At 40.2% G+C, this 23612-nt stretch overlaps 2 protein-coding genes across 2 annotated transcripts in view; both read left to right on the top strand.

Annotated features, from left to right (window-relative positions):
• Positions 1–14057, top strand: part of LOC137179544 (E3 SUMO-protein ligase PIAS1-like) — a 62813-nt gene extending 48756 nt beyond the window's left edge. The window contains exons 7-13 of the mRNA XM_067584308.1: positions 97–170; positions 470–630; positions 2390–2526; positions 2931–3150; positions 4918–5057; positions 6107–6147; positions 8212–14057. Of these exons, the coding sequence (XP_067440409.1) occupies positions 97–170; positions 470–630; positions 2390–2526; positions 2931–3150; positions 4918–5057; positions 6107–6147; positions 8212–8574 (1136 nt within the window). The 3' untranslated portion in view covers positions 8575–14057. The remainder of the gene's footprint in view (positions 1–96; positions 171–469; positions 631–2389; positions 2527–2930; positions 3151–4917; positions 5058–6106; positions 6148–8211) is intronic.
• Positions 14058–14192: 135 nt separating this feature from the next.
• rxfp3.3a1 (relaxin family peptide receptor 3.3a1) lies at positions 14193–16426 on the top strand. The gene has a single exon (XM_067584321.1). It carries the CDS (start codon positions 14735–14737, stop codon positions 15719–15721), a length of 987 nt encoding a protein of 328 aa, XP_067440422.1. The 5' UTR covers positions 14193–14734; the 3' UTR covers positions 15722–16426.
• The last annotated feature ends 7186 nt before the right edge of the window (positions 16427–23612 follow it).

Genomic DNA, 23612 nt, shown 5'->3' with positions numbered 1-23612 from the left:
TTTAGTTCTCAGTCACTCAAGTGTGTGTGTGTGTGTGTGTGTGTGTGTGTGTGTGTGTGTGTGTGTGTGTGTGTGTGTTTTACCTCTCACCTACAGTCAAAGAGAAGCTAACAGCAGACCCAGACAGTGAAATAGCCACGACCAGCCTTCGAGTGTCGCTGCTCTGCCCGGTAAACATGTTCCCTCCTCTTTATCAATGTTAAAGCAAAGTTTAGTGATTCAGTCATGCAAAGACATATCCGTTGTGTTTATGTCCCAACATGCTTTCATGCCCTTAACTTCTGGTTGTTTGCATGATCCACCTGTCAAACTGTCTTCGTGCACCCCTATCGCACACCTTTTCCATCTGGGTTTTGGCATGTTTATGACATTTATGCATCCCGTATACCCTCCGTCCCTGCTGTGTGTGTCCTCTTTATGCCCTGACTATGTGTATGTGTGTGTGTGTGTGTGTGTGTACACTGTGCAGCTGGGGAAGATGCGGCTGATGATCCCATGCCGGGCGCTGACATGCTCCCATCTGCAGTGCTTTGACGCCACACTTTACATCCAAATGAACGAGAAGAAACCCACCTGGGTGTGTCCTGTCTGTGACAAGAAGGCCCCCTACGAACACCTCATCATCGACGGGTAAGTCACCCAACCCCCCGTCATCCCATCATGCAGATGAGATGTTTGTCAGGAGTGAATACAAAGAACGTTCAAACTGAACAGAAGATTTAACCTAAATGTTGCTGAGCTGCTACGCCTTCCAACCAGAAAAGACCAAATCAGTGAAATAAGTAAATGTGAAAGATGGTTCTCGGCGCTGGAAACGGTTTGAGAAAAGGGAATCTCAACTCATGGTCCACTTACTACCTATTCACAGAGCTTTCAACAGCATCTCTGAGTCTTCCTCAATGAATGGAGTTTGCTCAGCAGTTGAAAGCACCAGAAAAAAGCTGGATATTGAGTTGGGATTTTTTTTTCTCCAAATTCAGCTAATGCACTCCTTAATTAAAAGTGACCCTTGTCTTAACTAAAAAGGAAAATCTTTAAAGGAATAGTTGGACATTTTGGGAAACATTGCAGGTTTCTAGGCAACCTCATGGTAACACCAAGACACCAGAGAGTCACTGAGCCCGGCTGAAACCTCATGTAGAAACACAACATGTGGGTTTTTACACTGAGATTTCTGTACAGATTAAACAAAACAAACAAGTTATATAACGTGTTAATTAAAGAGCTTTAGAGGTTCTGTCAGGCGCCTGTCTTTCACTTTTAACGACTACTACCAAAACGTTTAACTTTTAACGACCGCTACTGGCACATTTACTGTCCCCATCCATCCAACCGTAAAAATGTTGTTTTGACAGGAGACATTAAAACCTGAGCAACCAGTTCCTTGTAATTAATATTCAGAGCATCACTGATGTCATTTATCTCAAATTCAACAGTTTTACACAAACACTTTGAATCTCATGTGTAACCGATTTTTTTGAAGGAGTACTTCTCCAAATAGCCAGTTTGAGTATCAAATCAGCGCTATAACTGTTAGTCAATTAATGGATTTGTCAATTCACAGAAAATTAATAGAGAACCATTTTGATAATTGAATAAACATTTTGTAATTTTTTTAAGCAAATTTCAAGTAAGTTTGCTGGATTTAGTGTCTCATGTGATGATTGAATGCTTTTCATTGTCATACATTATAGTAAACTTGATGTCTTGACAACATAAGACTTTTAAAGATGTAACCTTTGACTCTGGGAAATTAGGCACTGGGCATTTTCACTATATTCTGACATTTTATAGTTTTTTACGTTTTTTTCCAGCCCTTTATCAAGTATTCACCGCCTGTAGGCTTGTGAGGTGTCTCTGAAATTGTAGCTGTAGTTGGCTGCTTCATGGAGTACAAAAGCTGTAGTCAGCTTGGATTCACAGCAGTACCTCTGGGTCATTTAAAAATGCATCAAACACTCACACCCTCTGACTTTGGGGATTTTAAGCAGGACCGTTCAGAAAACTCACCTAAGGAATAACTGGTTTGTGGCGCCCAAGCATTCATAGCAATTTTGCTTTTTGATCCTTCTGTATCAGCTTTTCCTATCGTTCAGAAACAGAAAACAGTGTTTGATTGTTTCACTAATAGGGAACGTGAGCTGTGTTTAGACCGATGTGAGATTCGACTTTTGACTTTTAAGACAACAGGCAGTGAAGTACTTTATACTCAAAAGATTCAGTGCAGTACTCCTCTAACTCCTTGAGGTTTTTAAGACCTTTAGACCACAATGTTAGCAGAGTAGCTTGATTGTCTCTTAGAACTTATTCTTCTTGTTATTGTCTTTTCCACTGTGCTCAACCTTTTGTTAAAAGTTGTTTGTTTCCTTTGTATATGTTATCCACCCAGGCTTTTTGTGGAGATCCTGAACAGCTGCATGGACTGTGATGAGATCCAGTTCAAGGAGGATGGCAGCTGGGCCCCCATGAGGTCTAAGAAAGAAGTGCAGGAGGTCTCTTCTGCTTCTTATAACAACGGACTGGACGGTGAGACGGGGCATGAGGAGTGAATGGGGACCGGGGGGGAGGACGGGGGGGTGAGGAACAGAGAGGTTTCTTTTACAAAAAAGGCAGTGTGAGAGGAGGCTGGAAGTAATTAAACAAGGATGAAAGAGACATGGTAAGAAGAGAGAATGTGCATTTACATCCCCTCTCTGCTTTGTTTATGCTTTGTCAGTTTTAATTTGGTGAAGCATCAATCATAATACCACTGAGTAAACTGCCTTCTCCATAGTAACAAACACACTTTATTTCATATGAGAGCGGGACAAATGTGTGTGTTTACACATTATTTGCATTTGTGTGTCTTTGTTTTATATGGTGCAGTTTAAAAAAAAAACAAAAAAAAACGTAAAACCACATAAACCAGCCTGTCGCTGCTGCTTCTCCAGGTTCATGTCGGACGTCCGCAGGCTCGGATCAGCGGAGCTCCTCGTCGTCCAGCCACAGCGGCAGCGATGGCAGCAACAAAGTGGAGGTGATCGACTTGACACTGGACAGCTCCTCAGAAGACGAAGAACAGGACTCGCCGCCTCCGCCGCCGCTGCCTCCTCCAGCCAAAAGAGCGTGTCCCTCAATGTCCCCGACCTCGCCACCCGTCATCAACAAAGGGTCAGACACACACCTGTGATTGTGATTTCTTCTCCACTCACAGTTTGTATTTCATTAAATGTGGAAATGAGGCTCATTTTAGTTGCTGGCATGGATGGTGGTTAAGTGTCTAGATGTTAAATGATTCATGAGTGTTACACTTGAATACACAAGTATCTTTCATCATTTTTCATGAACTGCACTCAATGTAGACGGCCGAGAGAGCGGACTGAGAAACGTTTGTGTCTTAACTCCTTTCTGAAAGTTAAAATTGATGTACAGATCTAGAAATGGGTGACTTTTCCAAAAGAAAAAGACTAAATCTGTTTGCCTTTCTGCACCTGAGCATCATAAACAGAGGATTAAAGTTCTGCCAGTCGTACTTCCACATGTATATAAAATATCAAATTAGAAGTCACTTACAAACCTCTTAGGATCAGGAAAGATTCATTATCTCTGAGCTAACAAGTATATCTTATTAAAGATTTGAATCCAGGCCTTCTGAAACTTTAATGGCTGCATTTTCTGTCAAATTAATTTTGTTCATCTGTGAAGAAACTGCTGCTGCTTCATTTGACTTTAACCTCTTCCACTCCTTGAGGATGCTGGTGTCCGCGGGTGACATTACTGTCTTTCAGAGGCTATAGAGGGCTCAGTTTTAAAGCCTCACCTCTCACCTCAAGATATCTGAAAATGGGATCTATGGGCACCCATGAGTCTCCCCTTTACAGACATGCCCACTTTATGCGAATCCCATTTAGTTTGGAGCAAAAACCTTGCAGTTTTTTGCATGCAGTATAAATGTGTTATTTGTCTATATTCTAAAAATTGTGTATTTGAATATTTCTGCATACTGGGGTCCCTAAACAGTCTAGGAATTGCATAAATTTGGTATGACTGGAAAGCTGAGATTCTTGTGGATTTCGGCATAGTGAGACCATTTTTTTTTAAACTTGACCTCACTGTATAAAATGACCTATTGTGACCTCTAGGATAATCACAACCTCATGAAACTTTACAACTACAAACTAGAGACCTAGAGCATTCAGAGGGTGTCTGGCTTTTCTAAGTATATTGACAATAAGGGGGTTTCTGATTTCCAATTTCCAGAACAGAAGTGCCATCCAATCACCGAAAAATGCAATTCTTACAGAAATCTCCAAATGTCAAAAGCTTTTGCTGCCAAATCACAGCATGAATTTCTCTATGGTGTTCCTGATGGTCTTGGTGTTTTAATGTGGTATTTTGGAGGGATTTTTGACCATTTTTATCAATTCTTGAGTGGTCAAAAATGGTTACATTTTCTCAACTTATGAGACATAATTGAGCATGGGAATGGCCATCATATACTTCCATCATAATGTTCTAACCCTTTATACACTCTAAACATTTCAAATTTGAATAGGCGTCTAACAAAAACACAATGTTCATTACAGATTTATTACTAGAAAAACTTGACACATGGTGCTGAACTGCATCTCAAATTAATCTTCAGGCTCCCATCTTTCAGATGATGCGTACCACTTCTATGTTGGATATACTGTTGATCTGCTATCTCCCCCTAAACATCCCCTGTTCCCCCAGAAAAAATGGGTCTATGGTGGGGTGGTGGGAGTGGAAGAGGTTAACGAATTCTGTCACTGTTATTGTTCAAAGGTTTGTGTTTCAAGCTCAGTGGAGGAGACGGCTCGCTCTGTGACTTACCTCTTAAATATGACACGAAATAAAAGCTTAATTATAAATGAAGAGGCTACTTGATAAACCTCTTCCTCTGTTTTCTGCCCTCAGAGTGCTGAACCTGCACCACCAGGCCTCTCCTGTGAGCCGTACTCCCAGCATGCCAGCTGTGGACACCAGCTACATCCCTCCTGTCCCCCCACTTATCCAGGACTATAGACCCTACTACCACACCCCCAATGACCTGTCAGGTAATGACAAACACACACAGACACAAGGTGATTTGGGAATATTCATGGCAGCGAGTTCATCACTTGGAACAACAAATTGGAGGTAGCGAGACATTCAAACACATACTGTAAAACATCTTTTTAAACCCGACTGTACTTGTTTTTCCATTCATCCTTCATCTAGTGGGTCCATCTGTACATCTTGTGACTGTGTGGCTGAATCCCCACATTTTAGTGTAAATTAAAGCCACAATATGCAATACCTGCATCCTCATGATGGTGCCATGTACTGATTTCTCCCCGGGGACTGGAAGTAACGGAGCTCTTCAATTGCAGGATGCTTGTTAGCAAGAGGAGGAATAGTAGACCAGAAGTGTATTCACACATTGATTGGTCATGTAGAAGGGCAATACTCACTTAAAAACTTGATAAAGGAATATCCAATATGAGTCAGGGGTCACACAAGCCTTTGACAACAACTGTCCCACATTAAGATATGCTCTGGAGCATTTTTCAACTAAAAAATATAAGAAAAAGCACATATACTGTAGCTTTAAGTGGTATTCGGTGTAATTGTGGAGCCATAAAAATCCTGACACATAGCTTCACAAAGAACAAGCAAATAAACCAAACGTAATATTGCCATACATTAAGGAAAAAGTCTTTTCCTAAATTATTATTGAACTTCAGGAGGGAATTTGATAGGAAAAGAGTTCAAAACTACTCTTAGAATGACAACTAACTAGAGTTGTGGTGCTTAGTCATTTGATCAATTAGTTGATAGACAGAAAATTAATGGACAACTATTGTTTTCAGTCATTTTTCAAGAGAAAAAAATGCTAAAATTCTTTGGTTCCAGCCTCCCAAATTAATATAATACAATACAAATGAATAATTTCTGGTTTCTTTAGTCTTCACCAATAGTAAATATTGGAATAACTTTGGGTTGTTCACTGTTAACTGGGACAAAATCAGCTCGAGATTTGGGGAATGGTGATCAATATTTTTTCATCTCTCATACTGATTTTCGTCGATATTCACCATTTACTCTGCTTGTCCTTGATTTCCAGAGTTGAACTTCTTCTCTTTTCTTCAAGGCGACAATCATCAGGTACGTACAACAGTCTGTCAAGTTGTGTGGAGAAAAGCTTGAAGATGCTGATTTTACCAGCTGTGAATCACTTCTTCATGACAGTTGGCGTGTCAGTCGGACGCTTTGAACATGTTACAGTCATTGTCTGCTGAGGTGCCACTGGTGAAACTGGAAAGGAGAGCGTAATGATGGTTCGTTTTATAATAATTTAGGTGCTCCAACTCTGTGCTTCAACAGAATCCCTCCTGTGGTTACCAAAAAACAAAGCAAATGCCCTGAGCCTTAGTGTTCCTACATACAAAATACCATCTCTGCAGTAAACATAACACTTCCCTCATGCAGAGTCAACCACTTACAAATTTAAAAAACATATTTGAAACATGGTAATTGGTGCAATTACCCATAAAATGTCACACAACCTGCTGGTACATAGTGTACCTGTTTCGATTTCTACTTGTGAGTACTAAATGTCATCCTCCCTGGCTGTTTCTGTCTCTCTGGGCTATTTAAGGAGACATGAGAGCGAGACGTTTGACAAATGGTGGTTGTTGCCCCCCGGTTACTGGCGGGTTGAATCCGCTGAGGCAGTCGAACAAAAGACATCTCCTGATTTCTGATATCCTCCTCTGTCATTCAGCTCTGTTCTGTCATTTAACATTTATATAATTTAAAGGTTTGTCCTCAGAAATTAAAAAAACATATATTTACTCACTTTCTCACAGTGTGAGGTCTGAAATATCAGTCTCTGATTCTGCTGCCACACCAGTACAATTAAGGTTTAGCATTGCAGAATTGCATTAAAAAAATTCAAAGGCAGCTTTATTTTTCAGAACCAATACCCCTGTTGATAAATAACATAATCCACAGACCTCACCGTTCTTTTTTTTTTTTTTTTTTTTTTTTGTGGAACTTCTTTCAGCCAGAGAAATGGTCCCTATGAAGACTGTAGGCAGTGTTTTCTGTTGATTAACTGGGACATTGCTGCTGGAAAGACGTTGCTGTTGAATTTTTTAAATGTCATTTTTCAATGCAGTGAGCCACACTGAGGGGTGGAGGCAGATATCGGAGGTGGATATCTCTTATTTTCTGCAACTTTATTTTTAATAGTATTATCAGACAAAAAGGATGGGTTGATATCTTATATATATATCTTATAGGTACATATAGGGTGTGTATTACATTCTTTCCAGTATTTTACATATTCATCATATAGTATAGTAGTCTTAAGGTAAAGGTCCGTGTGATGGCTCACTTGCTTACAGCCAAAAGTGTTTTATAAAGATATTCATCCTGAGCTATGAGTTTGTCTGGGATTTTGCTCAGGTATAAAGTGACAAAGAGCAATCAACTTCTATTCCAAAACTTTTCCTTATTTCTTTAGCAATTTCTTGCCAATATGAAAAAAGTTAAAGGTTAAGCCCCAAAATATGTAATCTTTTAAATAGCTTATCTCAAGGTGAGATGTTTAAATTGTTCTGCAGTGTCATCTTTGATGCTGCCAGGAGTTAAAACAGCCTGACTGCTGCTGCCAAATTCATGAAGATCTTATCTTAGATACCAAATGGCGCAAAAAAGTTTGTAGCTAAAAGTTTCCTCTTGAGACCTGTTCACAAATCTGCTGAGAGCAACTTTTATTGAAGAACTAAGGGAACTCCTGAGCTACGAAAAGAGGCGCTAAGAACTTATTGTTTGCAGTGACTGGGCGACATGTGACAGGTTTGTGAAGGAAAATATTCATTTATACACAGAAGCAAAGGAAGAAATTAGATAGATAGATGTTATTGTTCAGTTATTTGATTGTTTCAATTTATTGGTGAGCTGAGTGGATTCTTATTAAGTCGCCCACCATCTCGATATCTGACATGACGAGGCTCACTACCTGCAGCAGCTGAGTGATTTGAATGCTATGTTTCATGAATCACTCTCTCAGACCATAAACATGGAGTTTCTCTTAGCTCAGGCAGTCAGGAGCTACTTTTAGCGTTGGGAAGTTTTGTGAATACAATCCCCGGTAACTTTATCAGCTTCTAAATGTGAGCTCACGTGTGACTAACACTTCCTCTTCTCCTGTGCTTCTCTCAGCATTACAACATGGTGATGGCAGCAGCGGCGGCCGCCTCAGCCTCAGACGACCACGAGCTGCTTCTCAACCGCTTCCTGCCCTACAGCACCTCCTCCTCTTCGGCGTCCTCCCAGCTGTTCCTCGACCAGTCAGGAGCATCTTCGGCGACTTCGCTGACCGCGCCGACCAACGGAGCCAGCAACTCGGGCAGCAGCAGCAGCCTGGTTTCATCCAGCAGCCTCCGTGACACTCACTCCTCGTCCTCGCACTCGGGCTCACACTCCTCACACACACACCCCGGGGTGGTGGCCAGCCGGAGCAGCACTGAAGCGGCGGTGGCAGCTATTTACGGCGGGATACCTGACGTTATATCGTTGGACTGACTCTCGTTGGGTTCAGCTACGATCCAGTAATGAACCCAATCACAAACTTTTTGACTGCAGGGTAATGGTTTGATCCAGAAACTAGACTGGCCCCAAGTCATCAAACTCAGAACGTTTTATGGAGTTGTAATGACTAGAAGAGCACTAACATTGTGAGCAGGTAACAGGCCCCGGGGTTCCCTTCAATAGACTGACCCGAGAACAGCACTGAGTCATCACTTAAAGGGGTCAGCTGTGGAGGTTGTGTTGGTGTACTGACTTCAGATCAGAAAGCTGTTGAGCGTAATGGGGCTTTATCAATGACTCACACTGGTACCAACCTGGCACAAACAGCAAAGACGCTACCTGAGCAAAAACACAAAGGACGAAGGCTCTTTTTTACGACAATGAGGAGTGACACCGTGTACAGAGAACAAAATATATTTTCCTCTTTTACTTTTGTATGTTAAACCGGGACATTTTCAGTCTAGTGAGCTGCTTCAATCGCTGTTTTTAAGTGGAGGACTGAGGTTGGGTGTTTTTTTCCACAGAAGCTTATACATATGCCTGTTATGCCATGTACAACTTGGTTATCTTATTCTTCTCTTTTAGCTATATCCTGTTTAAATTTTCCTTCGCATCCGTTCTCCAATATGAACTTTTAATTTCTCTCTTTCTTCTTGCTCGAGCTCATTTTTAAATACATGGTGTATTATTTCTCTATCCAATGTCGAGAACTTTTCAGATTTACAGTTTATTCATGTACTAATAATTTTATTATGCTTTTAAGTTATGTATAATATTTAAACAATACATATATATATAAATATATATATGCATTCCCGTACACCTTCAGGTTACTGCTATGGGGAGTGTGTAGTTGGAAATTAGCCATTTCTGGTTTTTAATTTTCACTCCTTGATTTCAAACTCCTTTTAAAGACTCTGTTGGTAAACAGCATTTAGAAAAATGGGGAGTTTTTTTGGAGGTTCAAGCTATTTATACTTGCCAATTAAGAGTTTAGAGCTGGAATAATGTCTTTTTTTTTTTGTTTTTGCACAATGCCAAAAATAACATATATGGTACCTATGAAAATTATCACAATGATGATCAGAGTGCAGTTGAATCTGTGTGCCACAGGGTTTTCAGTGAAGTGTCTATTTCTTCTTCTTCTTTGGTTTCAGCTGGTATTTATTCTTAGAAGTGGCTCTTGTCTTCTCAGTTTCTTTCTTTTCTTTTCTTTTTTTTTTTTTTTTTTTTTGCTTGACTGTTCAAAAGGAATCAACAAATATCCGTGAAGGTCAAGCTGTTGTGTGGCAGCCTGTCTTAAAGAGACAGGCGTCCGTGAGATGTGCCACAGCTCTGCTGGGGATAGTGACCAAGTTTAAACTAGTGCCTGTTTGTGTGCATGCTTCCCGGCGTGTTTGGGATAATAGAGAAGTATTTTCAGAGTCAAAAGAATGTCTTAAATGGTCACCCACAAACGTTGTCCCCTTTTCTTAAACATCAACTGTTTCTCTGTCTAAGCTTTTTGTGAAGACTTGACCTGTGACTGATATCTTTGACTGTCTGGACTTGTCTTGGGAGTTATCTTTGGGACACGGCTTGTGGAAAAGCGTTGAATAGTTAGTGTAAGCGGGCTGCTTAGTGCCACAGAGAGAGAGAGAGAGAGAGAGAGAGAGAGAGAGAGGGAGATCTTAACCTGCCAACTTAGACTGGGCACAAAGCCAGCTGGTTTAAAAATACATGACCTGTCTGGAACTTAAAAAACTCTGCAAGCTTGTCGGTGTATAATGTTGAAAGCGAGGTGAAGATTTCGGGACACCTCGATGTTGTCACCGTTCAACTGAAAACGCAGGGTTTGCTCATGAATGTATTGAACATTTTCTGACTTTGGATAGCAGACACACGTTTAGTCTTTGCTTCCGTTTCGGTTATTAACGTGTCGTACAGATCGACTGTAGTCAAGTCACATTTAGCGGTGACACTTCTCCTGCGCAGTCAAGCCCAGCCTTCCTCCGGTCTGTGTGTCCTTGAAACTTTCCCAGAGTTCCCCTCTTATCAGTCTCTCCTCGATGTTCCACTTCAGATGTCCTAGACAGGCAGCTCACTTGAAAGCCTAATTAGCCCCACCATGATGAGATAATCACTTCTGACAGCAACCTCCATCCCCTGACATCCCCTGTCCTATCCTTCAAGTAACTGGGAGACTGTAGACAACCCAAAACGACCTCCACCTTTCCCCCTCTCTTTGCATCTTTAACTTTATTCCCTGTTCTTCTCATGGGAACCAACCACCGGCTCTCAAAGTGACTCAATCATTTGCCGGAACAAGTCTTGTTTATTTCCTGTGTTGTCCAGTATTTTATTTATTTTGTATTCTTATTTCTATTATATATTATATTTTTACAAATAGTTTGACCTCTGTGGGTGAACGTGTGAGTCACTGTCACTCGGGAGCTGTTATGATTTTATTTAATATGCATTTTTATTTTCTTTGCCAGCAGCGCGTTTTCTCACAAGGTACTGTCCAGTTAATTGATCATGAAAATATGTAAATATTTTCTTGGGAGCTGACTTTATAATAAGGGTACAAAACACATGCTTACGTAATGTATAACTGATGATTTCATGCATTAATTAATGCAGTGGTTGTGTCGTGCTCACTGTTAAGAAATTATTTAGTCACTGTGATTTAGAGTGATTTGTAAACTCTTAATGGATCATCAATTAATAATGAACTCACAGTGCCTTACTACATTTATTTTTAATTATATTATAACCTTTATTTAATCAGATAATCTCATTCAGATAAAGATTTCCTTTGCAAGAGAGACCCGAGCAAAAGAAATAGAACAGAAATAAGACACACAGACAAAAAACAACCAGTTACACACAAGCACATACAGACGGCATCAGGAACAGTCAGACATGTTTTTATATGCCACCATAGAAAAGAGCGTTTCTAACCCCACGTTTAATCAGCCCCTCTGAAAGAACAACAATACCTTTTACATGTTGCAGCATCAACAGGAACTCAACTCTGACAAATCTCAAGTAATGTTGAGTCGATCATATTCCTGACACAACATTTATACCCAGTTTTTTTTCTTACTTTATAACAATTTAAACTCTTTTCTTAACCTACTAGATGGCACCTACTAGATGTTTTTGGTTTTTAGTTCTCTTCTGTGCTACACTTCACTTCTTTCAACAAGAACAAGTAATTAAAATGATAAAAATGGGGCAACCCGATAGCTAAATGGTTACTACGTGTACAATACAACTGCAACGTGTCCGGTTCAATTCCAGTCAGGGACCCTTGTTGTCATGTTATACCCATCTCGCTCCCACTTCAAACCAGTGAGAAGATAAAGATAAGAAATAACACAGAAATCTTAAATGTGAAATTACAAAAACTGTTCTAACTTTGGCAGAAAATAGTGTGTTCATATAGAAACAAATCAATCATCGTAAGAAACTGAGAAAAGCCTTTAAAAACTCTCCACCCTCAAGCTTATAAATGAGACTTAAACTATGACTGTTGGTTGATGCAGCATTTTATTAACTTCCATTTAACCAGGAAAACCTCATTGATTGGCCAAGGTAGGCAGCAACAACGAGTACAGACAAACAACATAAAACAAATGACACAAAATATGTCTCAAAGTACATCACAATATCAGAGTGAAACACTGCAGTATTTCTTGGATATTTCTGAGAACAGGTGCTGTTCTGTTTTCAGAGAAGTGAATGTATGAAGAACACATGAGTTAATTCTTCTTTAATTGATCCATTAAGCTTAAAGTAATTACTTAAACTCATGGTGACTTTAATAAGGAATAGGGAAACTAACAATATTTTCATTATTGAATAATTAGTCGATTATTTTCTCAATTAATCAACTAGTTCGGTCCATAAAATGTCAGACAATGGTGAAAAATGTCGATCACTGTTTCTTAAAGCCCAGCAACCTAAAATGTCTTGTTTTGTCCCGACCAACAGTCCACAAACCAAAGATATTCAGTTTGCTAAAGAGACCAGAAAATATTCACATTTGAGAAGCTGGAACCAGAGAATTTCTTTAAAAAATGACTCAAAATGATTTATCGATCATCAAAACAGTTTGCGATTAATTTTCTGTCGATCGACTAATCATCGCAGCTCCAGACTTGCACATCTCTTAATAGTGAACAACAGGAATTCCTGATACATCCTGCATTAAATCAACCTCAGTCACGCATTAGTGAAACATGTGTTTTGCACCCTCATTATAAAGTGTTGACTTGCTGTACTGATGAATCCTTTAGTTTCCACATCATGTTAGTTTGAATATTAATCACATGTATTTGGATACTTGACTAGGTGGTCACAGTTAATTAATACATTTTGATCACGATTTAATTTATTTAAACTTATTCTTTCCTCACGAGTGTCACGAGACAGTGCATCAGATTACACACGTGTGTGTGTGTGTGTTTGTGTCGATCACAGATGAAGTGAGAGCAGACCGTGTTGAATGTGTTTCTGTTGAAGTGCTCTACATACTGGTGTCTACATGGGATGACCGAAAAAAAAAGTCAGATCCTCCCCACCAACCTGTTTCATAATGTCAAGTGTCCACAGCAGCATACTGTGCTTCACAATTGTTAGTTTTGTAAAGGGGAAGCAGTTATTATTGAGCTGTGTTTTCTTTCTTTCACTCTCATTCTCTAACAAAATGTCAGATTGCATGCAGGGATGGATAAGCACAGGGCAGTCGCCATCTCAAACTCTCTCCTTCGGTCACACACACAGGCGTGAACACACACGTACTATATTTACAGGATTTTTGCAGCAGCTTGTGTGTTGCACGATTCAAGCTCTGTGAGAGGACACTGAGCCAAAGCCAGCGTCTGCACAGAGTCAAATGAATGGAATAAGGCCACTATTAGCAGTAGTTACTATTAGCAGTGTTCTCACAGACAACTTCGACAAGCAACTCAACTCTCTGGTTGTCATGATGTCTCACCTGAAATAAAAGGGAAAAGTCAACAATGTGTATATTATGTCTGTATGGAAAACTGAAAATTCAGATCCAAACGTGGGTGTTTGATGTCCGTTTGTATGCTTTTTGTGTGTCAATTCAGAGCTGAGAGAATAAATTAATTTATATATTTTTTAGAAAATGAAAGCTGTACTATTAAAAAAAAAAAAAGGACTGTGGCCAATAAAGAGTCTCAAACAACTGAAATAATAATCGCAAAGTCAGACTCGAGTCGACATCTGCACTCACTGCCTTAAAACATTCACAGGTTCTGTTTCACGGCTCCAATCCGAGAAAATCATAAAAGGCTTTTCAAGGAGGGCAAGGAGAAGACGGTGTACAGTGGACCCTTGTCAGTTTGTACAAATATACCAAGTGAAAAAAAATATTTATTACCTGCATTGGAAAAAATTGTTTACTTATTGAATGTTACCTGTTTATGTAGAAAAGTTTAGATGTAATAAAATGCATTCTGTTACTTCTGTGTGTGTGTGTGTGTGTGTGTGTGTGTTTTCCCTTCTTTTAAGAGATTTTTTGGTGTTTATAGCGGGATGTTACAGTTGCAGAGCCTGTTATACTTAAATTTGAACACTTGGTGGCAGCAAAGAGTCGTTTTTTTTTTTCTCCTGCTGTGATGCTACAAAACCAATTACGCACGCTTTGTCAACTCTACCCGGTGCCTTCCCAAGTTGACACTGTCTATACTCAATATAAACATTTGACATTATTAATTAGATGTTGGGAAGCTGACAGGGAAGCTTTATCGTGGCATGACGCGCCGTGGAGCCCCCGTTACACACAAGACTGATGGACGCATCAAAGCTATTGTGTTCGCCATTAAACACCTCAACACACCCCCCGAGAGGGTGAAGCATTCCTCTCATACTCTCAGAGCTGAGAACAGTGATGTTGGATGATGGTGCGTCTTGGAGGGGCAGAGGAGAGGAGAGGAGAGGAGAGGAGAGGAGGAGGGAGGGATGATAGCACAGGAGGGTGGGGAGGATACAGACAGAGGAGTTGGGATGGCATCTTGTTCTTATCATTAATGTGGCACTCCAAGCTTGAGTCTTATTTGGACAGAAATGCGTCTTTCTACCTCACTGGCATCCTGATTATCTATCTAGCCTATTATTGTTAAGAGTGTAAGCTTATAACATGAATGAAGACAATGAGAGCTTCTGGTTGAACGGGTCCGTGAGCGAGCTGGACCGCTTCAGCAACCTGGAGGACATCGACGTGACCGCGGACGGGAGCCCGGTCTTGAGATTCTTCATTTGTCTTGTTTATTCTATTGTCTGTGCTGCGGGTCTGATGGGGAACCTTCTGGTCATCTTCTTCATCTGGGTCAAACAAGAGAGGAAGAAGTCCAGAATAAACTTTTTCGTGCTTAACTTGGCAGTGACGGACCTCCAGTTCGTGCTCACTTTGCCCTTCTGGGCTGTGGACACCGTGCTGGACTTCAGCTGGCCGTTTGGAGACGCCATGTGCAAAATCATCCTCTCGGTCACCGTGATGAACATGTACGCCAGCGTCTTTTTTCTCACTGCCATGAGTGTGACCCGCTACTGGTCAGTCGCAACTGCTCTGAACAACAGAACCGCGCACAAGTCTTGTTCCACCAAATGGATCTGCGCAATCATTTGGACACTGGCGACTCTGGCGACTGCGCCAACGTCGATCTTCTCAACTGTCAGCAACGTAACCGGAGAAAAACTCTGTTTGCTGAGGTTTCCTGGTGGACAGTACTGGTTAGCAGTTTATCACATACAGAAAATACTTGTTGGCTTCGTATTGCCAATGTCCATCGTGTCCATCAGCTACATTATGCTGCTGCGTTTCATCCGCAATCGGAGTATGAAAACAAGCAATCCCAAACGGAGATCGCAAGTTACAAAATCTATCACCATCGTCGTGCTGTCCTTCTTTCTTTGCTGGATGCCAAACCATGCCATCACTCTGTGGAGTGTGCTGGTCAAACTGAATGTTGCCAACTGGGACAGAGCGTACTACCTAGTCCACACGTATGTGTTCCCACTAACCGTATGTCTGGCGCACACCAACAGCTGCCTGAACCCCCTTATTTACTGCCTCATGAGGAAGGAGTTCAGGGACAAACTGAGGGGTTTGATACACAGGGGTTAGTGTTTGGGGATGGTTGTGAATGAGTCGAAAGAGCGCGAAATGCGTCAACAAACAGTCACCAAAGCGCACCGAGGGCGCACGGCAACAAAGGCACGCAGGCACGAGGAGAGCTGACAGAAAGCACAATGACGACAAGCGACATTATTTTAAGACAATTTACCAGATTCTGCTCATGATAAATGCGACTTTCATCCGCGCTTTTTGTCTGTAAAGGCTTGCGTAATGTGTTTAATGTCTATAGAGAAACCACGTCCGCTGATTTAGAGCTGTAAGCACAGGACCCGCTTACTTTATGACCTTTGTGGCACTGCTTGCTAAATAACTATTAGTAGTGATGTTTCTCTAGTCCACAATCTAAATGACTGCGTGCGTAATTGCGCATGACATTTACTTGGACATTAGTGTGTGCGCATTATTGAACAGGCGAAAAGTAGCTCAGAGCGCTTTTTACATCTATCTGTGAATGTCTTAGTGAATAATATAATCAGTGTCTAATACTTGTTTTTAGAAGACAGTCATGGAAGCAAACAACACTTCATCACTCGGGAATTCAGTTACAGGTCATGTTTTTCAAGCTAAAATCGCCAAAATCAAAAGTATGACAACAAAGTGTATGAAAATATAATGATTGTTGTAAATACGCAGAAGAAAACTGTATCCACTATGTGTGATAACATAATAAAATTGTGAAAAGTGAAAAATGAACAAAAATAATAACTGATTGTGCACGAGTCAGAGTGTGATGATAAGGTTTGATCTACAAGACAATAAATTGAATGGGTTTGTGAGCTGGAGCGCGCGTGCACACACACCTCGGTGTCATGTGAACACATTAATATTAAGCTCTAGCTCTAGTTTTGCCTGACAGGATGGGCACTGGCTGCAGGTTTGGATTGAACTGAACTGAATGTAAAAAGGTGAATCAATGCGAGAAAAAATGTTTATTAACACAAGCATTTAAAAGAGCGTCAAATCTTGTTTTTTTTCTGAAGGTTTATTGATGTATTAATAAATCTAATCCAATCAAAATTTTAAAAAATAACCTAGCAATTTGCTACATCATCACATTTTAAATAGTCAGAAGTTTAAATGTGTTAATTAAACAGCCTTTAGATCTTCTGTTCCCTAAAAAAATTACTCTATTGTATCCTTTTGAGAAAGCCATTGGATTTCTTAAGTCATTATTCCAGACAGTTTATTTAAAACAGCCAACAACTCTTTCCTATAGATAATTATAAAGGTGCCCTCCACTCAGAAATGTGTTTTGAGTTTGACACGAGAAAGGGAAAGTTTCTCTGTGCTAACCTTAAATCTCAGTTTAAGAAATGTACATACAAGCATGATTTGTGACATCACAACTTATTTGGTAAAACAAAAAGGTTGTTACATACTTTCCTAAATTTGGGATCAAAAGCCGGGAGAAGCACCACAGTAATGTTGTGTACCCTTCAGAAGTCATCAGTAGAATTCTGTGAAATACTGGCCTGCACCTAAACTGTATGTATGTAGTCTTATTCCCATCATGCAATTTTTTATCAAGCCTTGAAGAAAATAAATATTTTGACATTTTGGTGAGTGCCACCTCAGTGCTTCTGGTCTTTAATCATGAAGATGTACTAATGTACTGGACTTAGCACAATGTTGACATTTTGGAGAAAACACAGTCGTTAAAAGCACTAATTAGGCCTCCTCTCAGGTCAGTGAAATTGACTTTCTGTTGTCCCTGTATCTGAGAAAATTACCTGAAAATTACTTTCTCACTCAAATGAATGGGAGAATGTGTCCAAACTTTTGACTGGTACTGTAGAGTGAGAAAAACCTCACTGAGGTTTTGGACTGAAACCATTATTGTAAAACCAGCACTCTAATCAACTCCAGTCATTCCCACCAGTTATAGACATAATAGAACTGCTCTTTCATGGCGCATTGTGACTGCTTCCTTCCATTATATCAAACTCTTGAATTGCACTATTATTGTTATTAAACCTGCAGCAGGAAAAAAGAAAAGATGAAAAGGAATGTGACCAAAGAAAATAGCGAGAAACAGCTTCCAAGTCACACAAGGAGTGTTAAAACACCTTCTCCTCCACCTATATTAACTTATGACAGTGATTATGACACCTTTTTCTTCCTCCTTGTATTGTACTTATTATTTTGAGAGTGTTTTGAGCTTACTGGCAGATAATTAACAATAATTGAAAAGCTCTTGACATGCATGATTATACAATGTAAAAAAAATAATCCATTACAGGTAAAAGTCCTGCATTTAAAATCATACTGAAGTAAATGTACAGAGGTGTTATCAGCAAAATGTACTTTAAGTATCAAAAGTAAAAGTACTGGTTCTGCAGAAAAAATGGCATCATGTGACTGACATATAATTACATTATTAGATGGTTACTGAAGCATCAGTGTGTAGGTGGCATGCTGAAGCTGGTTGAGGTGGAGCTAATTGTAGATAGTTTAGTCCAGAAGTTTCCAACATATAAGTCAAGAAATAACAAGGTTTTGTTTTTTTTTACACAAATTTGTATTCAATTCATTTTAAATTTCTCTAATCTTTGTTGTTTTTTTAAAATTATATAATGGATAACATAACCTCAAACGTATACTGACCATCTGAGAAGGGGAAAACACTCTTAAGCGTGTCTGCAGTTGACTCACTGATATCTGAAATGTGACCTTGAGCCCCAGTAAGCGCTGCTTTTTGAAAAGTGGTCACAAGTCCAACAGAGTACCAAATCCTCAAAGAAATGGTTCAACATTTTGGGAAAAATGCTTATGTCCTTTCTTGTCAAAAGTGTCAAGAGAATCTTCTTATTCAACTCTCAATACTCGTCTCATATCTGTAGTAAATATGAGCTTAAGACTGGAAAGAGGTGGAAACACCTTGCCTGGTTCTGTGCAAAGGTAATTAAATGTGTCTACCAACACCTCTAAAGCTCACTAATTAACACAATATATCTTGTTTGTTTAATCTGTACAAAACTAAAGTGTAAAAACAACATATTCACTATACTATACTAAGCTACCAAGCTGTTACCAGTAGCTTCATATTTACCATATGAACAAAAAAGTGTTATAAATCTTCTCATCTAACCTGCAGCAAAAACAGAACAAAACAAAACAAAGCACAAAAAAACCAAAATAATAATCTCTTCCTTTAAAATGTGGTGTTTTATAAGCTTATCATATGTTTTTAATGTAAAATCTTAGTCAGAAAGGTTGTAGTAGCAGTTGTTGTCAGATAAATGAAGGGGAGTAAAAAGTAGCCTACTAAACTTCCGAAGGAGTAAATGTACACAACTGCTAAGGAGACACTTATTGTAGATGTGCAGAAAAATGAACCATGACAAAAGGAACAGAAATCCCCCCAAAACAGCAAATATAGACAGAGTCATGTTGCTGACAACCTTTTACATTATATTATGTAGTTATTTCACAGATAAAGTAACTGTAACTTTCATCATTTTCATCACAAAGACAAACAGAGGTTTGCTTAGACCGCCTCGGGTTCGTCCTTGATATTATTCCAGGTGAAACTCAGGGACTCAGAAATGTCATCAAATTCACAATGAACACTGTAATAGCTTTTAATATAAAGAGCTGTTGGCATTGTCATACAGGTATAGAGCAACTTTTCCTCTATCTTCTATAAGCTGTGTTGTGTTTATGTTTGCTATATTTGTCAATGTTTTGCTGAAATTACTGTCTTGTGTGTGCTGTTTTAGTTTGCTCTGTTTAGTAGAAATAGTGTTTGCTTTTGTCTCATAACTGACTGATGATACTTTGTATTCCTGTCGCAGCAAATGAGTCTCCGTTAGTCGCTGTGTGTCCTGTAGATGTTTTATGATTTCCCCTGGTCAAGTAGGTTTTGGACAGATATACAAGAATTTCTTTAATTATTTTTGCAGGGGAATACATAATAACTATGGACATAAAACCTAAATTTGTGTCTTCCTCCAGCCAATCAACTCCCAGCCCGCCCTTGTGTCTTGCCACATGTTCCTTGTAGTTTCATTAGTTGAGTTTGTATTTAAGTCCTGGTTTTCAGTTTAATGTTGTTGGATCCTTGTTCTGATCTGCTTTGTTCAGTCTGCATTGTTCAGTTTTGTTCAGTTTTTCTTTGCCAGCACTTAAGCTACAATTAAATAAGTTATTCTTCAGTTCACACTGCCTGGGACCTGCATATGGGTACATTTCCTGCTTTGCCTTTGCAATTACTTCAAGTGCACCTCCAGTAGTGAGGACAGAGAGGCATTTTTATTGTTGGCATGCCAGGAAGTTTATTCAAGGCCTTGGTTAAAGAATTTGCTACCTGAGTGGGTAGAGGACTGGTGCATATCTCCCTGTTTCCCAGACAGCTAACTGGCAGCATGTTAGTCACCAACATGTTAGCCACCAGCATGATTGCCATCCAGCCTCCAAGCCTGTTAGCCCCCAACAGCAAGCTATCCTGCTTCCCCCGAGCTTGTCACTCCAGCCTCCTCTGCACTTCAGCCTGCACCTGAGTCTGCTAGCCTCCTGTCTGATCATGCCGCTCCAAGTCTAGCCCCAGTTCCCATGGACACTGTCAATATGAACTGGCTAGACGTGGTCCCAGCAGACATGCTGAAGGTAGAGGAAGGTAGAATGCTGAGGTGAAAGTTTTGTATGCTGTGGAGCGATTCTCTGCCTACTGCCATGAGACTTACAACATTAAGCAGAAGAATGCAGCTTTTTCTCTGATACTCCATGCTTGAACTTCTGCCTAATCTTTAAGAGATTGTGAACACTTACACCGCTGATCCTGTTTTGGTTCTGGCTGTTACCCTTCCTGTATGTCTTGCACCTGATCTGCTATGCCCCTTACCAGGATCCCCTGCAGTATTCCCTGCGGTCCTGTTTCCTGCATCCCCTGTCCCTGCTGAGCTGCAGCAATCTTCTGTTCCTGTTTGGCTGCAGCAGCTCCCCATTTCTGCTGAGCCGCAGCAGCCCCCCATCCCTGAGCTGCAGCAATGTCCTATTACTGAGCTGTAGCTGTCTCCCATGATTGTGCATTAGCAGCCTCTTGTTTACCTCACCTGCCGGACTACCAGCTGCCAGCCACACTGGCCGTCTCTTCTGATCTCCTCCCAGACCTTCAGCAGTTGGCTGTTTCCACCGGCCTCCTCCCAGAGCTTCGTTGCCAACCTCTAGAGCAGCCCAGCCTTTGTTGCTGGCCTCCAGAGCAACTCCATACATCTGGTCGCCCTCCGGAGTGACATCAGCCATCTGTCCTGCCTTCCAGTCCCCCCCCCCCCAAGTGACTTCACCCATCTGTCCAGCCCCAGGCCACCTGCCTGAGGTCTCATGCTCCACCCTTGTTATACCCTTAGGACACTTGTCCCTAAATCCCTCCTCTGGACGCCCTCCACCGACCCTGCTTGTGTTCCTGATTGGCTTGGTGGGAAGTCTGAAATCCATACCATCCAATACTGTCATGGTTCTGTCCCAATCTGGCTCTATGTTCCATGGTTGCCATTATCCACCAATCCACCAGATACCCTCAGACTCTTGTTTGTTGGACTGAGTGGGAGATGGACAGATAAGAGCTGGGCATGGGCTGCAGATTATATGAAAAGACCACTTGAGATACTGTTGCTCATTGTATTAAACCTTTTGTCCAGACATTTAACTGCCTAGTTCGTATACATCTGCTCCATTGGAAGAGCTAACAGAACTGTAAACTGTAATACTTTTGTCTTCACCTGGTTAAGAATGAAAATGTTTCTTTATTGAACAGATTATTTTTGTGGTTGCATTTGGCCTGCTGACATTTTAGACTTTCTTGAGCCTACTTATTGTGTTTTCTGGGTTGCCTCCTGTGTTAATGTACTCCTCCTCAGCCTGCTGTTCCCCTCACAGCCCTGCCCTGCTCCCTGTGTCTTCCCCAGCCAATCAACTACCAGCCTGCCCTTGTGTCTTGCTACCTGTTGTCATTAGTTCAGTTAGTATTCCAAGTCCTGGTTTTCAGTTTAGTGTTGTTCGATCCTTGTTCTATGCTCAGTTTTTCTTTGCCTGCACTCAAACTAAAATAGTTATTCTTCAGTTCATACTGCCTGTGACTTGCATTTGGATCCATCTCCTGCTACTCTCCCTGACATTACTATAACTGATAAACAGTATTCTTTTTTTTTCTATTTATTTATTTACTCCATATAAACTTATATGATATACACAATAATGCACCATACCACACACTTTTGCAGGTTTTTATGCTTGTTAGTAGGTCATGTGTTACTCACTTTGAAAAGTAGGATTTGAAAGTGGCACCCATTTAAGAAATGCCTTGAATATATTTTTGACATTGTATAATGGTTCCCTGCCTGTTCTCATGCTTTCCCTCATTTATAACTGTGCTTTTCCATTTTAACTTACTTTTCCTACCCAGCAACAGATACATATTTTGAAAGGCTGAAAAAAATGTTTATTGATCTTAAAGGGGAATTTACTATGAAACTGCACTCTGGGGAGGTAAGGGGACGTTGAAGCTGGTTGGGACTCAATGACATTTTCAGTATTTTGTTCATATATCATCACAGTAGATTAAACCCCTCAATCTTCTGAGCCATTATTGACTGCTTTTCCTTAAAGAAGAGATGAGTAAACCAGTGGTTTGGACTTAAGGTGAGGTGTCAACTATAATGATATAATCATTTGATTGGAACATTTGGATTTGTCGTGCTCAAATTCACATGACAATATGAAAACTCTAAGTTCTGAGTTCATGAGAAATTTGTGACCTAAAACATGGTCACAGACCAGAAAAGGCTGAGAAACCCTTTTTGTGGTGACTCCACAAAAATGTCATCTTTTTTGAGTGTGTTGCTCAACAAACTATTTACATTTACTGAAGCTACACGGCTGTTGCAGATCTTGGAAACTTTCTGGAAAAGGCAATGAACAACTCAGCTATAATAGGAAACAAGATCCCTTTCACTGTTTCACTGAAGCCAACTTTAAAGGATGAAACTCCTGAATTTGACCTGTTTACTCATCACCGTGCTCTTTACATCAATGATGGATTTAGCCTTCTAACTAAAGATATATTTAAGCAGCCAAAATACAGTATGCAATGTGTAAAAAAAAACAAAACTGAGGCATAAAATTGATTTAAGTGACTCTGAATTTATATTAAAGGGTGCATTCATTAAGAAATGATGAAGCCATATTCAATTTTAAAGCCCCATTAATCAATATTTTATGGTAGTACTATATCAAATGACTACATGTAATATTAACGGCCTCTTTTTAGAGGTGATGAACCCACATAGAATTATCACTAAACTTTTTAGCCTCTTTTATGTAATTGTTTTGGTTTTATGGCATATGTACTGTTACTTATATTTCAATCTCACTGCTCTCACCAGCCCTGTCTCTTACAGAAGCAGGCAACTGTTTTCAGTCAATAAGTGCTGATAAAACCAGTGTACGCTCTCCTGCAAAGTAGCAGACAAAGTTAGTGACTAGTTGATGAAGAGAGTCAAACGTCCAGCAGCTAGAGAGACATATATTTCTGTCTGGAGTTGGTGGAGACCTAACAGAACTTAAATAACTGGCTCACTTTTTACAGCTCTCATTGCACTCTTCCACACTTTTGCACGATTTTTGTTTCCTGTTTACATTTTTTAAAAATGGTTTACCTGTATATAGACATTGTATGTTGTTGTCCATGTAAGCAGCATGTTATTGTTGTAGCTGCTTCAGGTGGAGCTAGTTTGAACTACTTTATATACAGTTAATTAGTTTAGTCCAGTGGTTCCCAACCTAGAGGTCGGCCCCCTCCAAAGGGTCACCAGATAAGTCTGAGGGGTCATGAGATGATTAATGGGAGAGGAAAGAAGAAAAAACAAAGTTCTGATATACAAAT

The sequence above is a fragment of the Thunnus thynnus genome, chromosome 1, assembly GCF_963924715.1.
Source record: "Thunnus thynnus chromosome 1, fThuThy2.1, whole genome shotgun sequence".
NCBI lineage: Eukaryota > Metazoa > Chordata > Actinopteri > Scombriformes > Scombridae > Thunnus > Thunnus thynnus.
This window is presented reverse-complemented; position numbering and strand designations above follow the sequence as displayed.

What these genes read in the sequence shown, in the direction of transcription:
- rxfp3.3a1 (XM_067584321.1), top strand. Translation starts at nt 14,735, where the DNA reads ATGAATGAAGACAATGAGAGCTTCTGGTTGAACGGGTCCGTGAGCGAG.